Source organism: Dipodomys ordii, unplaced genomic scaffold (genome assembly GCF_000151885.1).
Source record: "Dipodomys ordii isolate 6190 unplaced genomic scaffold, Dord_2.0 Scaffold93, whole genome shotgun sequence".
Classification (NCBI taxonomy): domain Eukaryota; kingdom Metazoa; phylum Chordata; class Mammalia; order Rodentia; family Heteromyidae; genus Dipodomys; species Dipodomys ordii.
The window spans coordinates 3,897,147-3,914,819 of record NW_012267309.1 but is presented as its reverse complement, the minus strand read 5'-3'; the positions used below and the strand labels follow the sequence as shown (position 1 = coordinate 3,914,819).

At 37.4% G+C, this 17,673-nt stretch overlaps 1 protein-coding gene across 1 annotated transcript in view; it reads right to left on the bottom strand.

The window, feature by feature from the left end:
- The window catches only part of Il33 (interleukin 33), a 38,753-nt gene that overhangs the window by 9,600 nt on the left and 11,480 nt on the right, over positions 1–17,673 (bottom strand). Inside the window, exon 2 of the mRNA XM_013026439.1 lies at positions 4,162–4,269. Within this exon, the coding sequence (XP_012881893.1) occupies positions 4,162–4,258 (97 nt within the window). The 5' untranslated portion in view covers positions 4,259–4,269. The remainder of the gene's footprint in view (positions 1–4,161; positions 4,270–17,673) is intronic.

Here is a 17,673-nt window from a genome sequence, read left to right as displayed (position 1 = left end):
TGCATACATTTCTTACCAAGCATTGCAGCCTCCTCCTTTGTTTACCCTTCACATCCCTTCCCAGCCTCCCCTCTCCCCCCCAATCCCAATCCTTCTCCTCCCCCCCTTCCCCTTCAGTTTGGAATTTAACAAATAAATGAGTTCAGGACATATTCTGCTGCCAAATGAGATAGGAAAATCATTTGGTCTGTAGAAAAAAATTGAATCTCAGTTTCTGTTTGTACTCTTTTCGGTCTTTATACTCACACCAATGTGGTCTATTTAAATTAAGTTCAGTTTGTTTTTCCCCTCTTAAACATTTCCAGTGGTTCCCTACTGTTCAGTGGTTCCCTACTGTTCCCAGGATAAAGTTGATGCTCCTTTGATCTCCACAAGAGATCTTACATGTCCAGACTTAGTCAAAAAGGATTGATTTCTAATTAGTTCTGGACAAGTGATCCCCAGGCAAGGGTATAGATACAATGTTTCCAAATCTTTAATTCTCCTCAGGTGAGCTACACATTTAGATTCTTGTTGTTTTTATTATCTCTTAAAAACAAACAAACAAACTTTTAGTGCTAATGGGATTTGAATTGAGGGCCCATCCTTGGTCCTTGTTTGCTAGGCAGGCAATCTAGCACAGAATCATACCCAAAGCTTACATTTTTGCCAGGGTCTAGCCTTGGACTACAGTCCCTTTATCTGTTCCTCTTATGGAACTTGAATTGAGACGAATGCAGCACTATGCCAGGTCTCCCATTTAGATAATTGGGAAATGAGAAGGGGAAACTCTGGAGAGGGTTTGCATTAAGTTCTGTACATTGTTGGTACACAAGGTGACAGACCTGGGGGTACAGATACCTGTAGTGGATGGATATTGTTTTGGGGATTTGTGAGCTGTGAAATGTCACATCCTAGTAGAATAAGGTAGAAGAAGGAATTAAATGAGCTATTTTTGTCTTGTCTGGAACTTCAGAACAGTTTGTTTAAAAAAGGAATGGGTGTGAGATTTCTTGCGCTTTGAGTATTGGGTCATACTTGCCACAAACTGCCTAGCTACTTGATAACTTTTTCACTAGGAGTGTTTAAATAATTGCAATTTTAATATTAAGCTAAAATCTGGGCATATTGGTAGATACCTGTGATCTCAACTACTTGAGAGGTGGAGATAGAATTTTGACGCAAGGCTAGCCTGGACAAAAACGTGAGACCCTATCACAAAAATAAGCTGGGTACAGTGTAATACCACAGGTATTTGAGAGGCCAGAATAGGATGATTATGGCCTGAGACCAGCTTGGGTAAAATAATTTAAACTATATCTGAAAAACAAACTAAAAGCAAAGAACTGTGTATATGGCTCTGGTGATAGAGTACTTACCTAGTAAGGCCCTGATCCCCCACTCCATAAAAATGTAAGACTATTCTATCAGTGCGATTGGAAGATCTTCATAGGTGGCAATAAAAATAATGTGCTATGGGGCTGGGGAGTTGGCTCAGTGGTAGAGCCCTTGCCTTGCATGCATGAGGCCCTGGGTTCCATTCCTCAGCACCACATAAGCAGCAAAAGAAAAGCCGGAAGTGGCCCTGTGGCTCAAGTGGTAGAGCCCTAGCCTTGAGCTGAAGAGCTGAGGGGCAGCGCCCAGGCCCAGAGTTCAGGCCCCACGACTGGACCCCCCCCCCCAAAATGTGCTGTATTCCAGAGCCATATAAATGACTTGGGGATTATCTTTCGCTCTCCTCTGAGTGGTATGGATAAACAGTTAGGATCACTGCACCAATAAGGAGTTAAAGTTTGGCATTAGTGCCTATTCCCACATTCTAGTACCTGTAAAGCCCTTATTTTCTGGATATAAGAAAACTCATGCTTGTTGGGAACCTGTGCCTCACATCTGTAATTCTGCTACAGGAAAACAGACAAGAAACCAAGCAACACTCAGAGAAATAGGAGAACTCAGTTCCATTTTTGCCAGCTGGCCCAGAGGGCTTTCTACTCCAAACTCTGAGAGGAATACAATCCTTGTATCAGGAAAAGCACAGTTTTGGAGGTGTTTGAGTTTTTGTTTACCCCAATGGTTACAGTTTCTCAAAAATTATGTGCAAGCTGGTTCTGGCAATATCAAGTTGAGCTAGTTCTGATAATGGTGGGACTGAGCTACTTCTGATATAATTGATAAGGCTTTCCTTATCAATTCTAACTATTCTGGAGGATCTCCATTTAAAGCCATCTCCATTTAAAGCCAGGCTGGGCAGACAAATCTGTGAGACTCAATTTCTAGTTAACTAGCAAAAAGCTGGAAATGAAGTTCAAGTGGTTGAGTGCCAACCATGAGCAAAGAAGCTAAGCGAGAACATGATGCCTCAAGTTCAAGTCCCAGTACTAGCATAGGAAAAGAGAACAAAAGAGAGAAAGAGGGAAGGAAGGAAGAAAGGAAGGAAGAAGGGAGGGAGGGAGGGAGTGAGGGAAGGAAGGAAGGAAGGAAGGAAGGAAGGGAGGGAGGGAGGAAGCCCATTTTTTAATAAGAAGGAATATGGAAACACTTAAGTGACTTCCACCCAATCACTGTTTCTGCTCAGAGCATTTTAAGTCAGCTACAAGTAAAGGGACTATTAAATGTGATTTCCTTGAAATTCAGAAATTAGTTGAATTTTTTTTCTCTGCTTACCAAAACAGCATCTGTAAGCAAGAACCTCAGGAAGAACAAGAGGAGACAGAATGACATTTTTAATTACTGCCTTCTCTTTTCACCTGGAGGAGAATGAAGGACAAGGAGGTACCAGGCTTACCATGTTTCCATACCTTCCATTTTCTCTCCAGTCCAACAGAACTCTGTTAACTCTTTTGTGTTTCTGCTCTCATATGAAAAACTGTGTATTTGCAGGATCCTTTCATAGGTGATTTTTTTTTTCCCATGGGGCTTGAACTCTGGGCCTGAGTGCTAACCCTCAGCTCTTCAGCTCAAGGTGGGCACTCTATCACTTGAGCCACTGTGCCACCTCTGGTTTTCTGGTGATTTATTGGAAATAAGAGTCTCGCAGCCTTTCCTGCCCAGGCTGGCTTTGAACGGCAACCCTCAGATCTCAGCCTTCTGAGTTGCTAGGATTATAGGCTTGAGCCATTGGCTCCTGGCTTCGTAGGTAGATATTTTTAAAGCTCATAGACATAAGTCCTTTCATGTCATGTCATGTCTTTATTTCCCTTTTATCTTATTCCATATTTTAGAATCAGTTCAGTAATTCTGATTTATTTAGGGCCTAGATTGTTCAAATATCATTGTTCTCTCTTTCATCAATAATCACAAGTTATCAAAGGGTGAACAAATGCATTAGTGGTACTCACTATACATTATGTTGAAAATGAACCATACAACTTACAGGAGGGAAGAACTGAGAGAGAACAAGGGAATGGGTGACATTGCCCAAAAAGAATTGTACTCTTTACCTGACTTATGTAATTATACTGATCTGTAGATCACCTTTTTTTTTTTGTCAGTCATGGAACTTGAACTCTGGGCCTGGGTACTGTCCCTCAGCTCTTCAGCTCAAGGCCAGTGCTCTACCACTTGAGCCACAGCTCCACTTCCAGTTTTCTGGTGGATAATTGGAGATAAGCATCTCATGGAGTTTTCTGCCCTGTCTGGCTTTGAACCTCAATCCTCAGATCTCAGCCTCCTGAGTTGCTAGGATTATAGGCATGAGCCACCGGTGCCCAGACTGTATATCACCTTTATAATAGCAGTACAAACTTGTGAAAAAATAATCACAAGGCCATATGGTTGATACATCAAGGGATGTTAACAAGTATTTATTGAATGAAAGTGGTTTACTTTACAACTTTGTTCAGTAGGGAAAATAATTTAGTGATTTGATGACAAAGTATGGGTAGAGCAAACTGGTTGCAATAAAAGCTATTGTTATTTATACTGTCCATAGGTTTAAGTTATCTGAGCCATTATTGTCCTGTGATGAATCAAACAAACAAAAGTTTTATATGAGTGTATGTATGTATATATGGTCTGTTCAAAACTAAAAGATGCTATATTATATTATTATCAACCACTCTTTTTTAATGCCAGCTTTTGTAGCTTAGTGGCTTTTGTGAGGCAGCATATATAAACATTGTATTAACAAGCATTTGATGACAAAAATAGTGTAGAAAATGCCTAAAAATGTTAATTCCTTACTTCTTAGTTTGCAAGATTTTACCAGGGATTTTTCAGCTGAGCTCTTCAGTTTGGCTGGAGAAATTTTGGAGGTTGTGCACTTCATTTTAGGCTTCATTTCTCAGGTCTCTGTTGAATTGAAATATAATATTAATTCAACTATCTCAACTTTGAAAACAAAGAGAAACAATAATGGTTAATTCCATATGAAATTGATAATTTAACCACACAGTAAACATAAAATTATTTCAGGAAAAATTGAACATAGTATTCTGAGTATACATTTATGGTAGAATATAGACATATGGGAAAGGACTGCAAAAAATCTTTAAAATTTTTTAAAATTGTTATTATAAAGGTGGTGGACAGAGTGGTTACAGTTACATAGGTCAAGTAAAGAGTTCATTTCTGTTTGGACAATGTTACCACTTTCCTCTCTCTCTCTCTTTCTCTCTCTCAGTTTTTCCCTTCTACCCCCATGCAAAAAAATCTTAAACTTTTTTTAGTAGATTTCTTGTTAGTGGTAATACCAATATTGGAATTCTAGGATTTTTTTTTTAAAATGTCGTAGTCCTGAGGAAATAGTTATATTGATGTTAGATAAGCCTTACTATGTGCAAAAAGAGATATAAAAATACAATTAAGGAAGCCAAAGAAACTCTCTGTGATGTTAAATTTGAGTACACAATAAATGCCCAGCAATCAGTATGTGCCCATATCCTAGTTTCTAAATACTTTCCCACTAAAAAGAATAATGGCTTCATATCTGGGTGGGTGGGAAATAATGGTGAACATGGAATATTCTGATGTGCCAGAAAGTAGTTTTTTTTTTAATTAACAAAATTGCATCAAAAGCATATATGTGCTACCATGCAGGATTTCTTTTTCATTTTTCTTTTTTTTTGGTCTGATCGTGGGGTCTGAACTCTGGGCCTGGGCACTGTCCCTCAGCTCTTCAGCTCAAGGCTAGCGCTCTACCACTTGAGCAGTACCACTTCCAGCTTTTTTTTTTTCTGCTTATGTGGTGCTGAGGAATCGAACCCAGGGCCTCATGCATGCAAGGCAAGCACTCTACCACTGAGCCACCTTCCCAGCCCTGCAGGATTTCTTACTAGCTGATTTTGATACAACATGGCTACCAAAAAGAGTAATAATGAAGCTAGACAATGGCAGTTCATGTTTATAATCCTAGATAATCAGGAGGCTGTGATCTGAGGATCTCTGAAGCCAGCCAGGGAAGTCAAATCCAAGAGATTTTTGTCTCTAATTAACCACTAAAAAGCTAACAGTAGAGATGTGGCTCAAGTGATCAAGTGTCAGTTTTGAATGAAAAAGCCTACCAAGAGGCATGAGGCCCTAAGTTCAAGCCCAGTACTGGCATAGGAAAAAAAAATTTTTTTTAAGAAAAAAAAAGACAACAGAGCAGCTAAAAACAAGAATAACCACAAAGGAGAAATAGAGAAGAAGCACAGAAAAAAAAGTAGGAATAGTCAGCAACTGTAACTGGCTCTCCTGGAGGCAGAGTAGGAGAATAGCTAGAACTACAATGTAAGGCAAGGAGGTTGTAGGTGACCTTAATGATAACAAAATGGCAATACTAACCGCTAGAGGAAAACATATGGGAACACTTTGATATATGGATAGTTGGCCTAAGTAAGGCTATCTTGTCCTCACCTCCATCAGATGGTGGGAACTTTTCACCCAGTTCTGAGAACTGCAAGTGTGTTGAGGGTCCTTAAGCTCCAAGAAAGTCAGTAAATTCCAGGAAACTTTTCTTCCAGAGAATTCTTGCCCTTGATTGCCCCAGATTGTTCCCCTAGCTTTCTTTGCTTTGTAGACACACTTTTGCTAGGTTTGGCTCCTCATACCAATCATGTGGTTTTTGCCTTTATAAGCTCTGTATTAACTGCCTTCCAGGCTGTGAGTTTTTGGGGAACACAAGTCCAGACACAGTCACAGTCATGGGCTTTGTAATGAACACTCGGATTTGACCTCTCAGAGTATGGCATTTCTCTGTATCTTGTTAGAATTCCTGTATAACAACTTCAAGATATTAGCATAAGCAATAACTTTCTGAATTAGGACCCTAATAGATCAGGAAATAATATCATGGATTACATTAAATTAAAAAGCTTCACCATTCAGCAAAGCTTAACCAACTAATTTATCTGATAGATTTAATATCTAGAACATGTTTGTTATTGTTGTTGTTGTTTCATTGTCAATTGAGGAATTTGAAGCCCTGGGACTTGAACTCAGGACCTAAATGTTGTCCCTGAGCTCTTCAGCTCAACGCTAGTGCTCTACCACTTTAAGCCACAGTGCCACTTCTGGTTTTCAGGTGGTTAATTGAAGATAAGAGTCTTATGGACTTTTCTGTTCGGAATGGCTTTGACCCGCAATCCTCAGATCCTGAGTAGCTAAGATTATAGGCATGAGCCAAAAGCGCCCAGCCAGAACATTTTTTTTTATTTATGAAACTATAAAGAATTGGACACCAAAAGATCAAATAATCCAATGTAAATGAACAGATGAAATGATTCTTTTCAAGTACAAATGGCCAACAGATAAAAGAAAAGGAAATGTTCAATATCTTTAGCCATCAGGGAAATATAAATCAAAACTATACTGAGATTCTGTCTCATCCCTGTCAGAATGGCATCAAGAAAATAAAAAACAAATATTAGGGAGTGAAGGCAGGGAAGAAGAATAAAAGTACGTACAAGCACAGGTTGGTAGAAATGAAAGTAATTAGTAAAGCCATTGTAAAACTATCCTATGATCCAGCTATGCCACTCCAGGGTATATATTCAAACAAATGAAAGTCAGCTTACAAGAGAGGTAGTGGCATGCCCCAATCTATTGTAGCTCTACTCATAATAGCCAGGTTATGGAATCACTGTAGATTAGATACCCATCAATGATGAGTGGGTATATAAATACACATATATGTATGTATCACATTATCTTTACCATAACATAGTATAATAATATATATTATATAGTCATGTATAATATATAATAATATGTAATATAATTATATAATAAAATAATTATAGTTGATATTATATAATTATATTATATTACAATGTAATATTATACTAATTATAATAACATATAACATACTACATATTAAGTATAATAAAATTCCACAATAATATAATTATATAACTATATAATATGTAATATATGATATACTATATATAACATTTTATTATATATAATATATAATGTATATTGCATGTAAAATATGTTATTATATTATATTATAAAATATTATATTATAATATGTTATGTGTTAATATAATAGATAATAAATTAATGCAATAATACATAATACATGAATAAAAAATATTTTTTTGTTGGTCATGGGGATTGAACTCTGGGCCTGGGTACTGTTCCTCAGCTCTTCAGCTCAAGGCTAGTGCTCTACCACTTGAGCCACAGTGCCACTTCCAGCTTTTTTTGTTTATGTGGTGCTGAGGAATCATGCATGCAAGGCAAGCACTCTACCACTAAGCCACCTTCCCAGCCCTAATAAAATATATTATTATATGATATAATATACTATATATAATAATTTATTAATTATATAATTATAATATAGCATTATATACTATATAATGTTAAATATATAATAATATAATGATGTTATACTATAATATATTGCATGTTATGCTACATATATCATATAGATCTTTCTTATTAAATTATATATTTACATTTATAATATATTTTTATGTATATATAATGTGCAGAAAAATAAATGGCATTGGAGATCATCATTTTAATGGAAAGAAGCCAGACTCAAGGACAATGATGGCATGTTTCCTCTCAAGTTGAATCTATACTATCAACAATACAATATATGTATAAATGACAGGGGCCACTAGGAAAGAGAAAGGATCAGTGGAAGGAAAAGGGAGGATAAACGGTGAAATGGAGGGTGAATATGATCATATGTTTCAGACATAATGAAAATTTCACAATGTAATTATTTTTTGTAATTAATATACATTTATAGAAAAGATAAACAAGAATGTATTAATAGAAAAGGACCTACTCATTGCAGAAGAAATAGTAGAACTAGAAAAATCATTTTACAGATTATAATTTAATTCACACAGGATTTACAATAGATATTATATCTTGATAATTAACCTAGGTTACAGTATTATAGTAATGACTATAGAATTCTCTGTCATAAATTTCATGTTATATCATTTCAGTATGATGCTGAAAGCTGGTTTCATATATGAAAGTACTGCAATGTGGGTTTTTTTTCAAATTCTTTATTGTGATTAAGTGATTACATAATTTCCCAAATTCACAGTACTGTGGGATAGTGATGCTTAGTTAAAGTCACATACATATTCTAACTTTCATGGGGCAAATTGTCTATCATGGTCGATAACATTTATGAGTTCTATGAGCTTTGCAATACACTTATTTCTTCCACATTGGGTGATATGTACATTTCTTTTGTTTTGCATAGTGCAATGTTTTTTTTTTTTAAGAGAATAGGTTTTCTTCAGTCTGATGTTTTTCTGACTTTGCCAGAAATTCTTTTTTTTTTTTTATTGGTACTGGGTATTGAACCCAGGATGTGGCATTTGCTAGGCAAGTGCTTTGCTGCTGAGTTACATCCCAGTCCCAGAAATTATAATAATGATTTTTGGTGTTTAAAAAAATAATTAGCCTCTTATTTTGCTAATCTGTACTTTGGTTCAACTGGCTATCCCTTTCACCTTAGCAATTCAACAGCCAAAGCACTTTTCAACAAAGCAAAGACAGAAACAAGACTTCAACCTGAGTGGATCATTTGACTTCCAAGTTTATATGAATGCCATCAGAGTCTAATGAAGAGTTCCTGATGATTCTAAGGCTAGGAATCAAATAGCTGCTGAATTTGAATCAGCACTATTTTGGTGGGCCACTGTTGATTAGAAAGTGGATCAATTATGTTTACCATAACCAACAAAGGTTTGTCAATTATACTAGGAAGGCAGTAAAGGAAATTGTAGAACAATTAAGTCCCACTAGCAAGATGGCATAGAAAAATTTGGATGGCTCTTAATGGATTCTGATTAGGAGTAAAGGTTGTACCTTCATCCTCAAAAATACAGCCTTAGATTGAACCATCAACTAAAAATTCAGAATTAAATGGTTCCCTTGCTAAATAAGGAAGGGAACTAATTCATATGGACACTAATGTTAAAGCACTTTGACGAAAAAGAACAGAAAATAAAAATAGGGAATTGCAAGAAAAACTATCTGTCAAAGTGGGTTGCTTAAAAGTTCCTGCTTTGTCCCAGTGGCTCGGCTCTTGTTGATTATGATGCTTAGATAATATCAGCAAGTACAGAAAGAAAAAAGGGAACTGCTTGGGGATAAGGGAGAAGGATTTTTGAAATGTAAAGTTTTGTCTTCACTGTTTTTTTTTTTCCCCAAGATGGAAAAAGACGCAGCTCAAACACTCATGCCACAGGGTTCAAGAAATAGCAGAGGGTGTGGGTATGTTTTGAGATTACTGGTCTACACTTAATCTTATTGCAAAGTCTTTAAAAAGTAAATACATTTTGTCCTATTCAAACTAGCCAATCACAAGAAGATTGTGAGCTCAACAACTCGGAGCAGAGGATATTTATTTATTTATTTGTGTGTGTGTGTGTGTGTGTGTGTGTGTTTTTAATTGTGAAAATACTGTCAGAGGGGTTACAATTACATGGGCAAGATAATGAGTACATTTCTTATCAAGCATTGTAGCCTCCTCCTTGGTTTCCCCTTCCTGTCCCTTCCCATCCTCCCCCCTCCCGCCCCCCCAATCCTCCCCCCCCCAAAGTTGTAAAGTTTATTTTCGACATAACGACTTGTACATCTCATTGTTGCAATGGGTCCACCTGTATCCCTATTTAAACGATTTGTTTTTCCCCTTCCCCTCCACAAATTATACTGACATCAAATACAGTGAAAGCAGGGGTTATACTGTGGGGGAGGGACCCAGCAGAGGATATTTAATCCCTGCTATGTTAGCATTAAATAGGGGAGTGGCTTGTCTGCTCTGTGTGCTTACTTGCCAGATTTCTGGGTGATGGCACACCTTTCTGCAGCAGTAAATTGTGCCTTGCTGAGACAGTTCTTTATTTTCATGTCTAATGTTATAACTCCAGTGGTTCTTAGAGATAATATTTATAACATAAATATAATAAAAGGAGTTTTGAAACTCCTTTACTGGTGGCTCATGCCTATAATCCTAGCTACTCAGGAGGCTGAGATCTGAGGATTGTGGTTCAAAGCCAGTCTAGGCAGGAAAGTCAGCGAGACTCATCTCCAATAAACTACTCAGAAACAAAGCCAGAAAAGGTGCTGTGGCACAAAGAGGCTCTGAAACAGTACCTAGGCTCTGAGTTCAAGCCCCAGGACCATAAAAAAAAATTAAAAGAAGTTATCTGTCCAGGTGCTGGTGGCTCATGCCTGTAATCCAAGCTACACAGGAGGCTGAGATCTGAGGACTATAGTTCAAAGTCAGCCCAGACAGGAAAGTCAGAGACTCTTATATCCAATTATACACCCAAAACCCAAAACTGTAGGTGTGACTCAAATGGTAGAGCACTAGACATGAAGAAAAAAAGGAAGAAGGCTCAGGGACAGCACCTAGACTCCTGAGTTCAAGCCCCAGAACCAGATACACACACACACACACACACAAAGTCATCCAAGAAGCAGCTATAATTTAAATCTGATTATATATATGTATATTTCATATGAATCAACTCTACTCACAGGATGAGGAGAGCATTGTTTTTTGAGTTAGAGCATTCATTAGAAGATAAGCTTCTTGTTCCTTTATTTTCATTCCAGGACAGTAGTATATATAGAAATGGAAACTTCCAATTATCTTCTCTAGGTGGAGCTACAATCTTATATGCATGCTGCCTACATGAAAGCAGTTTCATGAGCAACATCCTCAAGGCAATGCAGGTGAAGCACCCCTATTCTGCACCACCTTCTTGCCAAGGGTTGAATAGTATCCTTTTTCCTGATTCTTTTATCCATATTGATGATATTAAATGCTTCGAAGGCAGGAGCTTTACAAATTATTATACTGAACCCTTTACTTTGTGTATAAACATACTGAGACTGGGAATGATTAAAATCATTGCATGTCTCACAAAAAAGAACATGGACCAGATCTTAGTCCTTTGACTTCAATCTTGATGACAGAATTTCCCCATACTTTTCCCCTCTCCTTCTTCTTCTTCTTTTTTTTTTTTTGGTCATGGGCTTGAACTCTGGGCTTGGACGCCATCCCTCAGCTCAAGGCAAGCACTCTACCACATGAGCCACAGCACCACTTCCGGTTTTCTGGTGGTTAATTGGAGATAAGAGTCTCACGGAGTTTTCTGCTCTATATGGCTTTGAACCTCGTTCCTCAGATCTCAGCCTCCTGAGTAGCTAGGATTACAAATTTAAGCCAACCAACACCAGGCCTTCTTAATCCTGTTCCACTCTCCCTCTTCAAAATGTAGGAAGGAAAGAGTCAGAACTGGGAATTTAATTTCAAATGCTCAGCCTTTCTTCTATACAAAGCAATTGTCTTAACTTCTTTGAATACATTTCTACATATAGTAGGAGAAGCTGAAGAGCTTACATCTGGGTTAAAGATACTGGACTGCTCTACCACAGTTGAACAGAACATGAGAGATAGAATGGTATGGACCAAGAAGGAAAATTATCTTGGGTTATCTTAGGCTTTTTAGGTAAGTAGCCATTTACATTTAACTTTTGAATTTGACCCACCATTCTCATAACTATAGCTAAATTTTGTGGAATATGTTGTTAAAGGGAGGAAATCTATGTTGTTAATATGTTAAAGGTAGATTTCCTCCCTTTAACAACTCCAAAGCTAGGAATGCTATAGGAATATATAAAGCTTATAGGAAAGATTTCTCCACTTTTCTTGGGCTGCCTACCCAATGCTTCCCCAACACCACTCAATTTGCTGAAAATATTGTTTTAAGATTTTCCTTGCTCCTTGGCCATAAACCTTTACATAACAGTTTATATTTTGTTCAGAATAGTTTATTTTATTTAAAACAAAGTTGCACCCACAAATAGTAGGTACTTTTCTACTTAACCAAGAGTGGAGTTAGGTAAACCTACTATAGTTAAATTTTTAATTACTCAGGAAATAGTTAAATTTTTACCGTATCCATGGAGGTATTGCAGTAACACTTTAGTAACAAGAAAATTGCATATTTGAGTTGTATTTTAAAAACGAAACTAGAATTTTTCCTTGTTTTCTCTTTTATACAAAGCGATATATGTCTTATCCCCCCAAAGTCAATGTAGTAATAAAACAGTTGCATTTCTGAATAAATCTGTGTTTTAGTCTATATCTTCATCTCTTGGATAGCTAGAGCTCATATTAGTTTGGTAAATATGTTGTCAGTCCTTCATTGAAGAATCATAGGTGCCTTTGTTTACCCAATTGTTTTCAGTAATTAGTTGCCCTTATAACTTTTCCATCCATTATGGACACATTTGGAAGAACTCTGCTTTAAACCAATATTAGCTTACAAGATTGAACAAGGTAAGGTGAAAAGTACTACATTTTTCATCTAGTCATTAACTGGAAGAAAGCCAGCACCATTTTAGAATTTTTTGAATTCAAACTGGCTCACACCTGTGATCTTAGCTACACAGAAGGCTGATATCTGACAATCACAGCTCAAAGCCAGCCCGGGCAGGAAAATCTATGAGATTCTTATTTTCCAATTAATTTCCAGAAAATCCAATGTGATGCTGTGGTTCAAAGTGGTAGAAAGCCCAGGGACAGTGCCCATGCCCCGAGTTCAAGCCCCATGATCAAAAATAATTAAATAAATAAATTAAATTAATAAATAAAAATAAAACTATAACCTATCTTCAAACCCTAGTGTGAAAAAGCTCTTTCTTTTATGATCATTGTTCATGCCATTTTTGGAGTCTGAAATTTACTCTTTTATTGTTTTACATCAAAATTATTTCAGAACTTAGGACAATATCGATACTACTAGTTCATTTGCTATTTTTTTTCTACTAGCAGATAGCATATATTCTTATACAGTGATAATGATACTCACCTAAATTGTAAATGTTAAGGAATTGTCTCAGGTGATGTCGTTGCCTGTAGGCAGCACTTGGTAATGATTACAACTCAATTTGATTTATATATATACTTGCACTCACTCACAGATTAAGCAATATTAGATGACGAATTAGACAAAGGAGGCTAGGCAAACACAAGTTGTTGAGTGGATTAAAATGGGCAGGAGGATATCTTTTTCTTATAGACAAATACTAAACAGAAATATCAGATCATTTTAGGTATAATACTTTCAGAGTTATACCTTAATTTTTAATTAAAAAATAAGTTCCTCCCTGCCCCCAGGAGACAATGTCTCTTGAGTCCTTACATAGGTTTCCTTACATAGGTTTTGGTAGGTGGCTGCAAGGCAGCACCATCAGGTCTAAATCAGGGTGAGGGTGTTGTGTCCTGACCACCTTGCTGTGAATGGCACAACTTATGCAGCAATGGAGCTTTACATAGAGCTTGGGAAGCAACCACACATCGAGGACACTTGCTTCTGAACTGTCCCTCGTGATACAGCCTCTACCATGTTCTGAATGCCGAACTTCTTAATGAAGGCCTTGTCCTTGGGTGCTCCTTGGGGCAGTTTGTACAACAAATAGGACGTACATGGCTGCAACTCTTTTTAGTACTACCATTGTTTCTTTTTCTTTCTTTCTTTTGTCATCTTGGGAGTGATGACCAGAGAGCTTAATTATTAATTTTTATAAAACCTCTAAGACATGGACTCTCAGTAGTGCTTTCTCTGGAATATAGAATATACAAGGGAACAGACTGTTTAACTGTCACTTTTCCTACAGAAGTTGAAAAACTTTTTAAGTAACTTCTTTTTCTGATTATATCTGTACCCTTAGAAAATGTGCAAGTGATAAGCACATAAAATGTAGACCTTGGCATGCTTTTCCCATGTATATGGGAATTAAAAAAAATAGAAACATACTACAACGACTCCCTAAGATGCTTTTTGCATTTTCAAAAATGAATACTGGGCCAGGCTCATGAGCCAGTGGCTCATGCCTATAATCCTAGCCCTTCAGGAGGCTGAAATCAGAGGATTGTAGTTCAAAGCCAGCCTGGTCAAGAAAGTCTGTGATGACCTTATCTCCAATTAACCACCAGAAAACCAGAAGTGGTGCTGTGGCTCAAGTGGTAGAGTGCTCACCTTGAGCTGATGAGCTCAGGGACAGTGCCCAGGCCCAGAGTTCAAGCCCCACGACCGACCAAAAAATAATAATAATAAAAGAATACTGGAACCAGGTATCAGAGGCTCACCCTTGTAATTCTAGCTATTCAGGAGATTAAGAGAAAAAGGATCAAGATTTGAGGCCAGCATAGGCAAAAAGCTCATGAGATGCTACCTTGAAAATAACCAGCCAAAACCTAACAGACAGGAAGCCCTGAGCTCAAATTCCAGGACAGACAAAATTAAAATAAATAAAACAAAAATTAACACTGTATCATGAGTATTCTTCCATTAGAAATATTCTTTTAGGGCTGGGAAGGTGGCTCAGTAGTAGAGCACTTGTCTGCATGCATGAGGCCCTGGGTTCGATTCCTCAGCACCACATAAGCAAAAAGAAAAAAAGACGAAAGTGGTGCTGTGGCTCAAGTGGTAGAGTGCTAGCCTTGAGCTGAAGAGCTGAGGGACAGCAGCCAGGCCCAGAGTTCAGGCCCCATGACTGGACCCCCCCCCAAAAAAAAGAAAAAATATTCTTTTATAAGTAACTTCATAAATAGCTTTCAACCACATAAATATATCTTAACTAATTTCCCGATTAACACACTGATTGTTACCAGGTTTTCCTATTTTTCTAGTATCAGTGTTGCAACTAAAAGCACCTTCCCCTTCTCTCCCGTGTGTGTGTGTGTGTGTGTGTGTAAGTAATTGCTGGATCAAAGGCTAAATGTATATTTAGGTTTGATAGACTGACTTCCAAAAGTTTGAATACTGATGAGTTACCTTTTTCCATCCCTCAAGTCATAATGCATGCTGTCACATTTAGTGTGTCTACCTTTCTAAAGAATACAATATATCACATAGTGTTTCATTTTACTTTTTAATTGAGCAACTTTTTTTGGCCAGCCATTGGGCATGAACTCAAGGCTTGAGCATTGTCCCTGAGCTTTTTGACCAAGGAGAGTGCTCTATCACTTTGAGCCACAGGTTCACTTCTGATTTTTCTGGTGGTTAATTAGAGATCTGAGTCTCCTAGACTTTCATGCCTGGGCTGGCTTTGGACCGTGATCCTCAGATTTCAGCCTCCTAAGTAGCTAGGATTTCAAGTATGAGCCACCAGCACCTTGCTTCCTTGAGCAACTTTTAATTAAATACTTATTATAATTCTATAAATTATTGTTTTATATAATATTTTTGTATATTCAGAAGTTAGCTAGATATGGTAGCACATGCTTGTAACCCCATTATTTGAGAGTATAAGGCAGAATGATTTTAAGTTCAAGGCTAATCTGAACTATATAACAAGACAAAGACAAATAAACAAAAAAACCTTGTGATATGTATTAAAAATATCACCCAAGGACATTTATCTTCAGACATGGCATTATTAATAACATTTTGTTTATATATGTTTTCAAATACTAAGCAAAAAATTTATTATTTTTTATTATGAAAATACTGTACAGAAGGGTTACAATTACATGAGCAAGATGATGAGTTCACTTCTTATCAAGCATTGTAGCCTCCTTTGTTTCCCCTTCCCATCCCTTCCCATCTCCAACCCACCCCCAGCCCCACTAAACAAAAAAAATTTAATCAACATTTTCTTTTAGAACTTCTGGCTAGCTGTGGTGGCACACATCTTTGAATCTAGCTACTTGGGAAGTACAGATGAGAGAAGCATGATTTAAGCCAGCCCAGGCAAAAATTTAGCAAGACCCGATCAAAAAGAGTAAGCTAAGCATGATAGTTCTCACCTGTAACCCCAGCAATATGGGAGGCTGAGGTTGGAGGATTATGGTCTGAGGAAGCCTCAGGCAAAGAGTGAGACACCCTCCCCGCCCCACACTTTAAAAAAAATGTGAAAAGGGCTAGGGAGTCACAGTTCAGTGGTTGGCCCTGAGTTTAATCCTCAGTACTATCAAATAAAGAAAGCTTTCTGTTTTTGCATCTTACTTTAAATGACATTTTTGTCCTCCAAGACTATAAATAAAATTTGCTCATTTTTTTCCTAAAATGTTATTGTTTAATAGTTTGTATTTGAATGGTTTATTGATTCATTAAACACCACCACCTCCCTTTGCATATCCTAGTGACATTTGTAATCCAATTTAGACTAAGTGAAATTTTACTACACCTTATGTTGGATTCAGTATGCAGAGGGCTGTGCAATAAGGAGGTAGAACTTTATCCTGAAGACAGGTGAGAAACATCACTTTATGAACACAATTTTAAGACTGTTAAGCACCATCTGAAGGAAGAAGAGAAAGAAAACAGAAGAGAGGAGACCAGTTAGGTAGCTAGTTAAAATACTCCAGAGAAAAGTTAATGAAAACAGAGCAATGTTTGTGGGACTGGTAAAGAGGAGATAAAGGTAAATTACCAGAAAGCAGAAACTTAGTCAAGATTAGAATCCTTAATTTCCCTATGTGCTCAGGGTGTGTCTACCACAAGGTCTGCATGTCTCTTGGCTGTAGATGTGTCAGCTCTAGACTAGAGAAGTGGAGAAGCAAGCTAGTGAAGATGGCTGTAGTGGTTAGTGATAGGAATCTCAGATGGAGGGATTACTGTCAGGGACAAGGAAGGAGCTTGATATGGTGCACAAAATGTTTGAAATACTTGAGGAACTACTAAGGGAACTTCAGTAGAAAGCGGAAACTGGGTAACGGGAGGCCAGGAATGGACATGTGGACTTGCTCTTTATTTGTGAAGGCAAAATAATTGATGGTGTGAGGGTAAGGATGTGGGTTAGATTGGCTAAGTATGGGCAGGAAGAGAAAGCCATGGAGTGATGAAACTCTTAGGGATCCTACATTTGAAGGTAAGAGAAGAAAAGGAAGTGTGAGTAAATGTAGTCATTATATTCAGTGTACATTATGTAATTGAATTAGTAACTCGAGGGTAGGGTGGAGGGAGAAACAGGAAAATGATGGAAGGGATGACAGTGATCAAGTTCATTGTAATACTAACCTGACTTATGGAATTGAAACCTCGTTATACAACCACTTCACATAAAATAACTAAACAGTGCAAACAAGATGGAAAAAGAAATTAAAGGAGTAAGAAAAACCAAGAATTAGATAATGAGCTCAAATTAGGAAGGCTAAGAGAGGATATGATCTCAGGAAGCTAGGACAGTTGGTAATAAGAAGAGTAGAGAGGCTGGGAAGGTGGCTCAGTGGTAGAGTGCTTGCTTAGCATGCATGAGGCCCTGGGTTCGATT